The sequence below is a fragment of the Gymnogyps californianus genome, chromosome 10, assembly GCF_018139145.2.
Source record: "Gymnogyps californianus isolate 813 chromosome 10, ASM1813914v2, whole genome shotgun sequence".
NCBI lineage: Eukaryota > Metazoa > Chordata > Aves > Accipitriformes > Cathartidae > Gymnogyps > Gymnogyps californianus.
This window is the reverse complement of record NC_059480.1, coordinates 7,741,518-7,755,276: the sequence shown is the minus strand read 5'-3', so window position 1 is coordinate 7,755,276 and position 13,759 is coordinate 7,741,518. Positions and strand designations below refer to the sequence as shown.

At 36.4% G+C, this 13,759-nt stretch overlaps 1 protein-coding gene across 1 annotated transcript in view; it reads left to right on the top strand.

Moving 5' to 3' along the window:
* Window positions 1–13,759, top strand: part of SLC25A36 (solute carrier family 25 member 36) — a 34,076-nt gene that overhangs the window by 13,896 nt on the left and 6,421 nt on the right. Inside the window, exons 3-5 of the mRNA XM_050902424.1 lie at window positions 1,662–1,739; window positions 4,512–4,612; window positions 12,177–12,243. Coding sequence (XP_050758381.1) covers window positions 1,662–1,739; window positions 4,512–4,612; window positions 12,177–12,243 — 246 coding nt within the window. The remainder of the gene's footprint in view (window positions 1–1,661; window positions 1,740–4,511; window positions 4,613–12,176; window positions 12,244–13,759) is intronic.

Sequence of the window (13,759 nt, the reverse complement as noted above, 5' to 3'; positions counted from 1 at the left end):
GACTTGTCATTAACCTGCATGTCTCTTTGAAGAAGAAATATACAGGAGAACTATTTGTGTGTATTGGCCAGTGTTTCTAAATCAATAAGCACAGAGTTCTGTTTTGCAGCATCTGGTGAAGTAGTTAAGAATTAACTTTTAAATCCGGTTCTAAAGCAATTGCTAGAGCAATTGGCAGTGATGGGATGGAGATAGTCCTTGTTTCTCCTCCCATGTTCTACCATACTTTTTAAAATACCATATCTGATTAGCATCTAGATTGTTGGACAGATTGATTTTATTAAAATTGAGTATTAATGGATATCCTCTTACTGTGCCAGTGTACCTTACTGCTAATGGTTTTCAACTCTTTCTAAAAACCACAGTTACATGGGATAGGTATTCCAAACACTTAAGTACTAGTAATGCCTCATTTGAGGTCTCAATTCACTGCTCATATCCCTATGTTTCTCTGTAAATCCCACAAAGATGGAAGGGGACACCCCCCTGCCACCCAAGCAGTCTTTCCAGAGCTGGGTTTATAGTGGACCTGGTACTACAAGATGTTAGGGCTGCACTGTGGCTGTGACTCTTTGCATGGGTTACACTCCTTTTTCAGTTAATCTCAAACTTTAGTGAGTTACCTTGCATGAGGAGGTAAGGATTGTCTTTTCTGGAATGAGTTGAAAAGGAGAAACCAATGGCTCCACAGCCCAACAGCAGTGCTTAGGTAGGAGCACACAGGCAGCAGTTCAGAACTGATAGGAGGGAATCCCTGCCAGTCTCAAGGAAGGGTCAATTCTCACATCAGAGGTTTCCATTTCCTTTTACTGTAGTCAAAATAATCACTGTATCTTACAGAAAGAATAAAGCTAAGAATGGGTTCCTAGTTGAATGCTTAGTGGATTTAAATCATGGGGATGGGGGAGGCAGGACTTTGTATCTGAAAGGCTGCTTTCGTCTAACGTCTGACATGTAACTTGGTGTACTGTTAGGAGTCTTGTAGAATCAAACCAGGGTAGCACATGCAAAGCCATGTTGAGGTTTCTGTCTTTTTGAGAAGAGTATATAATAGATAGCAAAAAATGTCCCTGGCTGGGAATGATAAACAGTAAAGCTAACATCTTCCTGAGCTGCTCTCAGAAGGCATACAACTTGCTGTAACCGAATCTTCATCAAGTCTCACTCCTCTCCTCTCCTCCTCTCTTGCCCTTCACCCCCTGTCTCTCCGACCCAAAAAAGTTCCCAGACATTGGGAGCTAAAGGATGATGAAAGGAATGTAGAATAGAATCAAATATTTTTGTCTCCTGAACAATCTGCGACCTACAGGAATGTGAACATTTCCGTGCTTAGTATTTTCTCCCTGATAAAAGGATACTTTCTTAATGACAGATAACTCCATGTATGTATGTGTTCCTATCTTTGAGGTAAGTCTGTATTGACATCATAAGGCTTTACTTCTGCATTTAGTTCCTGGATTTCTATGGCATGTCAAGCAATAACGGAATTTCATTTTCTGCTGATTCTAGGAAATGACTAATTTTTTGTGATCAGCACTGCCTTGTCAGTTACTATGAAAGTTTTACACATATTAAAGCTTAAGATGATGTGGTTATGGTGGTCAGTGCATTCCTTAATTTTGATGTGAATGTTACAATATTGTCACTTTTTTGTTTTCTAGGATGATCTTGCAAAAGGAAGGTCCTCGTTCTCTGTTTAGAGGGCTGGGTCCTAATTTAGTAGGCGTTGCTCCTTCCAGGTAAATACAAATGTGTACAGTAAATTAAATAATTTTGGTCAAACTTAGGTTGCTGTACTTTAAGGGATTTAAGGTTTATTTGAAGCGAGTTTTGCACCTGCAGTTGTAAATACTTAATAGCAAATAACCTTTGGTTCCTGGGGTAATTTCATTGTCTGAGAAATTGAGCCACTCGTGCTCCGCAGCTCCAGTCCCACATGTCTGCACCAACTGTCTCAGCATTTACTATCCTATATGCTATTATAGTAGTATTTACTGTTGTGTACTATCCCTTATGCAGAGTTTCGTCCAGTTAAGAAGAAAAACGCTTAAGGAGTTGCACATGTAAACAAGAAGTTTGTACCTTTGAAAATACAAAGGTAGATTTAGCTTTCAGTTAATCTGACATCTTCAGGAAACAGTTGTGTGGACTGTAGCCTCAAAACACTGGGTCTTTCTTCCTGAATTGTGGTGAAGCACTGTTCCCCTGCAGTAGGAAGCTTGTTCTGAAACTTCAAAAAGGGCAAGACTGGGTAGGATGACACACTTAACAGCTGTCCCAGAGAAAGCAGATCCAGCAGTGAGCTGGACTCCAAAGGGTACGGGGCAGTGTCAGAGAGGCAGCGGACGAGGATGTAAATCTGATCTAATTGACAGTGGTATTGCTGCTGTCAGTTGCTCTGCATCAGCACAAATACTCTAGCTGCTTGGGTGGTGCTAGCAGTCGGAGTGAGGTGCAGATTATGCCAGAGTTTGAATTGATTCTTATATACAGGCGTTAGCATAAGTTCAGTCCAAAAATAGGAGAATACCTAAGGAAGAGTAAGGAAACAAAGCTGTGTAAAACTAATGTAACTGCTTAATCCTGGATGAGGCTATAGTCGTTTTCTGGCCCATTCTTACTCCCTTCTATTCTGTTTAAGAGAAGAGTCTTTATGCAGAGGGAATATATTCCACAAAGGTTTTATTCTTCCCTTCACTTAGTGCCCTGCTTTTGTGGTGGTTTTGGGGGTTTTTTGGTTGTTTTTTTTTTTTTGGTCTGAAGAGAAGACATTCCTGTCTCCTGCATACCCAGTTGGAGAGTATCTTAACTTTTCTGGTTTAAGGTCTTTGGATGCTTCTGGAAAATTTTATTAAACTGGACTTTCCATTCAGCATTGATCTGTCTTCAGTGTAGATCTGACAGATGAGGTGGTGTTCTGTAGATCCTCTGCATGAATAAGAGAAAAACAATTCAGGAATTGGAGTACTTTTTATTTTAGCAGATTTTTTTAAGGAATTAGGGATGCCTGAGGTATTTTCTGATCACTAACTTAGCATTGCTGTTTGGAGAAGCTGAAGTAATTCCAGTAGCTTTCCTTGTTCTTGACACCTGTAGGGTATCAGCACTTCCTAATCTGAAGAGCCTGTACTTTTGTTTGATAGTCCAGTCTGGTCTGAATGTTCAACACTGATATTACCTTTTTAACAGCAATTTTTATACAGCAATGGATTCCCTTTTATAAGTGCCTATCCTCAATGAAAAATATCCTCAATTGCAAAAAACTCTATTTTTTTTCAGTAAATTTTATGTTAAATTTTCTAATTCCCTTCCCTTCTCCCAGGTGAAATACTTACCTTGTTTACCTTCACTGTCCCCACCCCCCCCCCAAAAGTCAACTTGATATAATGTGTGAAGTCTTATAAATAAGCACATCCTCATTCCCCTCCAGCTAACTCGGTCTTCATCCAGTACTTCATTTCAATTAAGCGTTAGCTAAGTGGATTTAACAGCAGCTCTTTGTTTAAATAACCTGTAGAGAAGCATGTTTCATAACACATCCAGTATACTTAACTGAGTTCAGATTCCATTTTAGGAATTACACCCATGAAGCAAGCACTTTATCTTTTTTATAATAAAGAAAAACATGTTTGCACAGCTAATGAGGTTAATGTTCTGTTCATGAAAACTTGCATGTTTGTTTTTTTCTTGTAGAGAGAAAAAACTGAGTTACAACCTTAAATGTGAGGTTTAGATGTGCTTAAAATAAGTTTTTTAGCTTTAATGAGTGAAAACAAGCATTTTTCATGATGTATTGCATTGGCATGCTGACTTTTATGTCTAGCTTTGTTTTGATACCATTTCAGTCTTGAATGTAGTACAAGTTTACAAATTTTTTTGTAGTGTAGTCAGAAACAAAATCTATGTCTATTCTAAATACAGAACTAAAGAAACAAAATGCAGATCCCAGCTTCACAGCTGTTCTAGCATTTAAAATATAACTACAAGTTATAAAGTATAACCACAAGTTATCGATATTTACATCTTAAATGCTAGAATAATATTATAAATACTAAGTGTGCTGTTTGGTTTTAAAAAAAGTACATACTTGCTAGTTCTCTTGAAACTGTAATGCTATTGAAATGAGTTTAGGTCCATTAGAACAAATTTGATCTGTTATTAAAGAAATACGGAATACTGTACTTCAGTTCTCAGTTCAGCAGTGTTTCGCTTCCCTGGCTAAACTTCCTAGTGTCACAAAAATCACTGCCATATTACTAATTATCTATCCTTCCCCTCACTAATTCTTAATTGGAGCTGTTGTGAAAAAGTTGTAAGGTGTGATCTTTTTTTTTCCTTTTCCATTCCTAGAATAGTCCCACTACTTTGCAAGAGTTATTCCTTGGGTAGTTTTTTACTGAGGAAGTAAGACTTGAACCAAGATCTTCTTGAGTTAGTGAAGTTAATGGCACTGCTTGTAAGGGTATCGACACATAAAATGTGACATAACTTGGATTTTGTTCTAATTTTAGAGCGATATATTTTGCTGCTTACTCAAACTGCAAGGAAAAGTTGAACAGTATTTTCAATCCAGATTCTACCCAGGTACACATGATTTCAGCTGGTGTGGCAGGTAAGGATCTGTAACTTTTTAGCTTCATTCTAGAGTCATATCTACAAATGAGAGGTGGCAATAAATGTGGAAAAAACAAAACAGAAAATGTTCAGTGATTGAATGATCTCTTTGTAGTGGTTACCTTCTTTGGCCTCTCATTAAACAAGCTATCTGGAGAATATGTGCATGAAACTTTGCACTTAGTGTTAATGAAGATCTTTAACTCTGTGTATGTGAACAGTCTTTTCTAGGAAAACTTGCATGCCTGCCTTTTCAGTTGTAAATTTGTGAAATGTAAAATGAAAACTTTCAAAACAGTAACTTTTAGCTCTGCAAGCTATAAACAACATTGTTTGCACTGAATTCTGGTTTAATGCTTCTTAATCTATTTTTTACCATCACTTTCTGTTACAGCTTTGTATAGCTGACTTATTTTTGTCTTTCTGAAATATGCCTGCAGATATTTGTATAAATTACATACAATTATTTATAATTGTTCAAATACCAGTCTGTGTGAAGTTTGCTCTACCACCATAGAAGAGCGGATTTCCATGGTTTTCATATATTTTTATCTCTGGAAATAAATTCCTATCTTATATCTGCGGTGTAACTTTGGTATATTTTAGCAGCTACCAATATTTGTTGCTTGATTTGTACGTTCTGTGCTTTGGGATCATTAACAAGGGGAGTTAAAGGCAACTGAGCTGAGTTATGGTCATGGACTTGTGCTGGGGAAATCAAAACTTGGACTGGCAACACTTTACCTATTGTTGCCTGTGTCTTTCCTACACAAAAACAAATTTTCCAAAGTGTTCTTCTGTATAGGCGATAGACACTTCACAGATGAATTCTGACAACGTTATGGTAGCCTGTTGAAGTTTCTAATTCCTGTCAAATTTTACAACCAGTATATATAATGTGAGTACTAGCAATCTGGAATGGACTGCCAAAGGTGAAGTCAGAATAATCAATAGGATTAGTTTTCTATTTAATACTTGCTAATAATCTGATACAAAGAAATTGTTATATAGCATAGAAAATTTAAGTGATAGTAGCTTTATACTTAAATAAAACACTAATGCTCATCTCTAGTACATGAGAAATGCAGTGGCAGTTTTTAATCTTCTTAGAGATGTAAGGAGAGCTGTTTGGTCTTAAATGGGCAAAATAAGGTGCTCCGATGACGCAATATTTTTTTTTATCACCTGGAAATGTAGGTTTTGTTTGTAGGTGAACAGCATGGGGAATGGGATGGAAGGGGATTTAATGAAAAGTTCATCCTAATCAGTTACTTGCTCCAAGAAAAATGAATTGTCTTCAGCTCTTTGTCGAGGGGATAAAACATGTCTTTAAAGGGGGCGGGGGGGGGGGGTGAAGTATGGGTAATAGAAACAAGTCTATCCTCAGTTGAAGACAACTTGTGTAACTCATGCAGTGCTGCAGACAAACGAAGGTTCAGAGTGTTCCTTATCTTTGGAAGTTACTGCCCTCATTCTGTAATGAAAAGAAAGTTTATGGAGATGTGCTGTAGTGACTTCTCCCAAGTGCTCGCAAACACAGACTGTAGTTTGTCAAGGAGTTCTGTATCTGCTTATTAACTTGCTTCCCTTCCAGAAGGTTGATATTATGCACTTGTACTTACGACTGCAGGAGACTGGGGTAAATGTATTTGAGCCTTAACTGCCGTTCTCCTTTTTTACATTTGTATACAAGTTTTAATATTGAACAACTCTTGTAGCTGTTCTTTCTCACACTTACCTAGTTCTGCAGTTGTATTTCTAAACCATATAACCAATGAAACTGAATGCCCAGTGCAGATTCACACTACAGGTCACAACTTTCTCTCTCAGAATGTCTTGGCACTGTATACTAGAGACATTCTCTGCAAGACCTTTAAAAGAAGGTTCTTTGACAAACAATTTCTCAATACTCAGTACTGGTGGTATTCTGATTTATATGAAAAAGACTGTAGTTAAAATTAACAGTGCTTTCTTGGGAACGTGCTAACCTTATTTTTGTAATTCTAATATATTTCAGAAAATGCACTTAAACCAGCTATTAACAGTTTTACCTGCAAGGTTTGTATTGCTATATGATGCAAATCAACTTAAGGAAATGGCAAAATAACAGGGACAAGATCGAATGTGAGCTCTTAATTGGTTGACTTAAACAGGTTAACACAGAAGATCACCATAATATTTGCTTTGGAACTTAGGATTTCAAAATTGGCAAGGTGGATAAACACTTCTAATAATTAGCAAAAAATAATCAGTATTGATTTCTTCTTTTGCAGCTGCCATTGGTTTCAGTAAGGAATTGAGTAACTCAGTCTTAAATGAGGAGGTTTTTTGTTTGGATATGACCTTTCTGTTACATTAAGGCTTCTAATACCCAATGAGCATGAGGTGGTGTTTGCACTTACAAAGCTTTTCCTGTAGGTTGCAAAATACAATAATGATGCAAAAATACAATTTAAAAAAAATCTGTAACTTACTGTTTTATGGAAGTACTGTAAGTAGTGAACTTTAGTCAACTTTAAATACTGTTTACTTGTATCATATGTTAATACATAAGTATCTCAGGCTAGACATGTCATTGTTAAATAAGGATTATTTTATGCACATGGCATTTTTGGGAGTGAGAAGCTGAGGTATGGTATTAAGCATTTTTGTTTGTTTTTAGGCCTGATTCTTCCTTCTCAAGATAAAACATATATTTTTGGTTTTATTAAGATTTTTTTAGTAAGTTTGTTTTATCCCAAGGAGGATGAATTATGCTACATATTAGTAACTGATGCCTTATGCAATTAGAAGTTAATGTTTTTCTCTTGCTGTGTGCTAGCTTCCAGCATATAATTCACGTCACCTTCGTACCTAAAATATCTGTGTATTGACATGAAGTACTTGGCAATCTTTTTTGCTTACTACTCGGCGTATCACATGGTTCTCTTTTTGCAAACTTGGACAGTGAATATATCTGAAGCATACTACAAGAATGAGAGCGTTTGCTTGTGTGAAGATAGTTTATCTCTGTACATTTCAAAGTTAGGCTAAATTCTCAGATTCACTATAAACTCTGCCTTTCTTATTGCACTTACTCAATCTCTTTTGCCACAGAGAATAAAAACTGTAGAGAACTGAATGAGATACTTGATTCCTGTATGGCTTTCTGATTTGCCTTTTTAATGATTCATAGCCTCATTCAGACAACATGGTTGCAAATCTGCTGCAAAACTACTTTGCCTTGTATGCTATTGCTGTTCTTTCTAGAACTTTACTGGCAAACCAACCCAAATGTAGATTTTTTTTTAAATTATTATTTATTAAAAAAAAATTGGGACCGCTTTATTACTTACAGAGATACCGTACTTCAGGAACTTTTTAGTAGTATGTACACATTACTTAATACCAAATAAAATGCATATTTAGTTCATTGATTATTGATATTAGAAAGTTTGATTTCATAAGGCATCTATCCTGCTTTTTCAGTCCTAAGACAAGGCTAGCTTTTTTTGAATGATATTTGGGAGGGAGTGGGGAAGGAGGAGGGTTCACTTGTAAATTTGATATATAGGTAAGTATTTGGAGATATAAAATTGAACTGCTGCAAATGAGCAGAAATTTCAGTACTCAGTGCATTTTACACAACTATTTTAATATCTGTGGCCTGTTCTGATTATTTTTCTTTCTTTTTTTCCCTAAACTTTTACCTGAAAACAGTTAGATCTCACAATAACTAATTCACAAATCCTTCCAATGGGATTCGATTTGTACACATGTGTCTGATGAGGTCACTGCTTGTTGTTATGATACAGAAAAGCCTGTGTCTATTTTAGGCATTTACTGTACATTTCTCCCGTGAAAAGAGTGAGATCGTGTCATCTCATGCTCCCCATCCGCAGGTCACTTCCTGCAGAAATATGGACTAACTTAAACCTCGTGAGTACTGAACTGAGCGTCTCTTGCAGCCTCTAGTGTAAGAACCACACATTGGGTTTGTAATATCTATTAAATAAACAAAATAAGGGGAATTCACTTTCATTATCTTGAACTCAGATGATATGCATTGTGCAAAGACATCACTTCTCATTAACTCTGTTAAGAGTTATTTTTTTTCTGTGCAGTTCGGGGAAAGGTGGAAAATACCTTTCACTGATAGCTACTACTTTACTTAGCTCTGGCTAATTGAAAGTCCCTACTGGGTTAAACAAGGCCTTTCGGTTTTTTCAGTGTCGCAGAGCTGCCTTTAAAATGCTGCAGCTGATATTCTGTGTTGTCACGTTATTTCAAAGACCTCTTTTCTTTTTCTTTTTTAATATGTATATAATCTGCTTTCTGTCTCTTTCTGTTTTCTCTTTCGGTTTGTTTTTATTTTACTACTTTGGATTTTTAATTCAGCATTCCATATTCACATGCGTTTGTATCAATTACATTGGCTTATAGATTAAAAAAAAACCCCTAAGCTTTGAAATACGATGCATAATAGGAATACCTGGGATCTTACCTGTCAGTAGCTGGTATAGCTGAAAAAGTAGATTGAGATAATTCTTTCTGTCTGAAAATGGGATACAATTTCATAGGATAAAATAAAACATAGAAAAGTACAGGAGTTTCTGGTATTGCCAAATGGATCTACACTTCTAATGAATCTGGAAACTTTCTTGAGGATACAACACATTGGTAAACCTTGTAAAGCATTATAAAATTCACTGAGACTTCTAAAAAAGAAAAGGAAACAGTTGATAGATCTTCATAGTAGTTGTTGAAAGCCCCCCCCTTTATTTTTTTAACAAATACTTTTGCTACAGATTTTTTGTATTTGAAAAGAAAAGCTTATCTTATCAAAGATCCCAAACGGTATGTTTCATGTTTTGGAGTGCTTTCCTTGGTGTCAGCATCACTCAACTCTTAATTTATTTTTCTTCTTCCACTAACTGTATTTACTACATTACCTGTAAGAATTGAGCTGTAGTCGTTTCGTCTTGAAACCTGAATTATTGAAGGCTCTTTGATTTGAAAGCTTTGGTTCAAACTGTCATGCAATTTAGGCTTATGACAGCCTTAGGGAAAAAAATTGGCTATGTTGCTAAGTGTGTGATCCTACTGTTAGGGGTGCTACACTTAGATAATGTTTAGAGCAACCCAGGGAGTGCAAGTTCGGACAGAATAGGCTGCGTCCTGTGCCAGCCACTCTTCACTGGCAATTTCCAATATACTCTTCCCAGCCTGCCTAGAAGTATCAGGCTGCTGCTGTGGGTGAATACAGACACTACTGCCACTCAGACACTGCGTCTGATCTCACCTATGTGTTTCCTGTTCCAGATTTAGGATCTACAGAGACTGTTTTTTTGGGTTGAATAGGAAGGAGAAAGGGCTGAGCAGATAACGGTGTAACACACAGTCTAGTAGTAACAAAATTCCAAAGCATGCAACTTAAAAAGGAATGCAAAAGATTTTTTTTGTCTTGTTCACTTGTAATTAAGAACTAGGAGAGACTTAAGAACTGATTTTGGTTTTTAGAGAGGTGTCTTTCCTGGAAAACGTGTTGGTAGGGGAAGTTAGTAATTTTCCCCCCACCTTATTTCAAAGCCTTTGTTGCAGTCCTGTGTATTCCTGTTGCCCTTCACTGCACTATAGATATGGAAAGCTTCTGATTTGAAGTAAAAGAAAATTAAAGCTTTCTTAGTGCTAGTATAAAGAATTAAAAAAAAATGCAAGAACAATGTTTCCTTTCAGTTTAGTTCAACCCAGGGTCAAGTGCTGTTGGAATCAGTGGAGTTTCTATGGCATTGGCAGGTCAGAAGGGCTCTGGCTAGTTGAACTACAAAACCTTTTTGCAGATGTGGTATGTTTTAAAAACATCCTGTGCCTTGTTATGGCAGAGTAGTTCCCTGATGCTTTGAGTTTTTTACATAATTATTTACCTACATGAAATGCAGATATAAAACACTTTTGGCTTGTTAGGATTTCACAGCATCATATGAAGGGCTATATATGTACCTAGACGTAGAAAGAGTAGTGTATCAAAAAAAAAAGCCAACCTCAAACCTTTATTATCTACCACAGGAAGTTATTTAGTTAAGAGGTTTGAGTTAGTTTAAAAATCTATTTAATCAAAAGATTAAACTGAAATCTCTAACATGGTTTTGCTATTTTGGCACAGACATACAGCTAAATCTTAGTAGCTGCTAAGCCTTGTAGTTTGTCTTTAGAACTGTAACTTAAAATCATAATGACCTATTTAAGATTTGAGGGTGGGGGTAGAACAAACCTTAAAACAGTTAAGATCCCCTGGCATTTCTCTGAGTATTGCAGTCATTTGTGTGCAATGTAAACCTAGATTGTGATTGAACAGAAGTAACATGTATGCAAGCAGTTCTGCTAAATATATATATGTAAGCTGTTAATGATCTCCATAAACAAGCTTATCAATAGCCTGTTTGTTGTATAAGTATTGTGCATCAGATATGCACTGAACAAGGTGACTCTTTGTTGCTTTCCAACAACCCCAGTCCATTCCCTTGCCAGGAGGGCAGCATGTCTTTGTAGTGATATACAAGTGCTGTGTGTCACTTAGAAAGCAAGTGTCTAAATTTATCATCTCTTGCCTGGCCATGTTCCAGCTCTTCCCTTTTCCTCTTCTCTCCTGCAGACATGACACCTCATTAATGGTGCATGTGTGGTATTACAACTCTAGATGGTTTTTTATTTTACTTTTTTTTTCCAGAGCTGCCTTTCACTCTGCTCTCTTTCTCTCCACGGTTGTGCAGAAGTAAGAGTGATTCTTACTTCTTTTCTTTTTTTTTTTTAATTTGTTTCCTTTTCTCCTTTTCTTCCTTTTCTTTTTCTTTAGTGGACTGAAAATCAAAGCTTTAACCCTTAGCCCTTAGGCAAGCCTGAATAGTTGCTGTCTGTCTGGATAGTTAGATGTCATACTATTTACTTTAACAATTTAAACACTCATATGCTTGTAAAAGTATTCCTAGGCCAACCAACAATCTCTGCTTTGAATACTAAATAAAACATTAGCACTCAAATTTAACTGCTCTTTATAGTTCAGTATTAAAAGGTCTCTTAACTTATAGTAATACATGCCTTTTAACTGCACCAGAAGTAGTATTTATTCAGTCTGCATGCTTTTAAACTCGGATTGTATTTCAGGTAGCAAATTAAATTGACACAATGTTTTATACCATCTCAAATTGCTATAGCTGTATCTGTGATGCATTCTTATTGACATGTTTGCCAAATTGACTAATGTTAGTCTAGCTAGCTTTGCTGTTGTGTGGTTGGTATGATTAGATAGGCAGAGAAATGTACACAATTGGGCTTATTTTATATGGGGCGTCTCTTGCTGAAAATCAAACTTACTCAATATTAATGTAAAATTAAAAAAATAAGCTAAATGTTTATTGGCTGTATGGATTCATAAAATATCAGTAAAGGGCTACAATGGGTACTTTCTAAAAATCAGTATAGTCCGAGTTTTTGCATCCACTATACGTTACTATGTGCGTTTCAAACTTAGATGCAGTTGCTCTTGTGATACTATCATGTCTAACTTTTCTTTTTAAATATTTTAGGTTTTACTGCGATCACAACAACTAATCCCATTTGGCTAGTAAAGACACGATTACAGCTTGATGCAAGGTATAGCGACAACGGGAAATCTCACTGCTGTGATAAGATTTTGCTTAAATGTTGTGAATCTGTTCTGCATCCCAAAACGGAATGATTCCTTAAATATCCCACATTTTTAATTAGAAAGTTGGTGCTCATCTATCTACAAGTTACACTATAATTTTTCTCTATTTTAATCTCTGTGTTCTGAGGCATGCTTGAGGCACTATAGTAGACTGGCCAGCAAATTTGGAATGAATTACAAGGTTAACAGTCTCATTAAAATAATGTTCTACCAACCATATGCTTACATTTTCCTTCAGTAATACATTCTCTTTGTTTTTAGCTGTTGAGCTAAACATTCCTGAAATAAGGATTTAAGTATTTTAGCACAAGTTTAGAAAAATGCCTGAAACATCCTAGTTTTCATTTTTTACATACAGTCATCTCTAGCCTATAAAAAGGGAAGACTGTTTTCATGGATTGAAACACAGGAATTGTCCTAATGTGGGTTAGTCAATAGAAGTTATTTGGACTTATTACAGAATCGATTACAGAGACTGTTTATTATTACAAAACTTGTAATGAAGTAGAATTTTATGCAAATAGGGAGGAAGACCTACCTTTATATTCTCATCTATTTAAAACTGTGGGGAGAGACCGATTTGATGCAAGTGTCTCAATGCAACTGTCTGGTTCATTTTATAAACTTTCTTACTGAAAACTTAGCATGCAATATAACATTTTTTCTTCAGCCATCCTAAATACATTAATGAGCCACATATTCCTATTTTGGAGATCTGTTGGACTTTCTGTATTAAGTGCATATTAGCATTTTTCCTCTTAGTAGGCATATTGTCAGCTGCAAGGTGATCATAGTAAATATATCCCAGAACTAGTTTTACCATGAGATTTTTTTGTGATGCCATCATATGATTGGGGTGATAATTCCATGACTAATTCCAAGGAGTTTTTGGTGCTACATGCAACCTGATGGCATCTCGTGCCTCTGCTTGTTTTTTACTTATTAATCAGTTAAATTGCTTAAACTATAGGGCTTTAAGGAAATGAGGGAAAATTATGGATTTCTTGTGCACGTTATTTCTGTACATTATATCAAGCATGTTCACGTGGGAGACCTGAAGAAGGATCTGCTAACTTCGTGTAGGACACTGCAATTACATGGGCTAGTCTAGCACATACTGCATTCTCAGCTCTTCTAATTCAGTTGTTGTTAGAGGCATGAAAACACTTGGCCTGTGAGATTATCCTGGCCTGATCTTGTTTCTGTTGAAGTTCTCAAAAATCCCTCTGATCCCAGTAAGAGCTAGAGAAGGCATGTTTTGTTTCCAAAGTGAAATTGCTTTGCCCTTCAAGACAATGTTGTGCATCTTGTGCATCAGAGGAACAAACTCTTAGAGCAGCCTGTGTCAGTGCACCTGTCCAGGCGTACCAGGGACATATGGGGACTGAGGTGCTCCGGGAGCTGCAGCTGTAGGTCCAGCTGCTCTTCTCACCAGTTGTTCTTTGACTCTTTTCTTTTGCC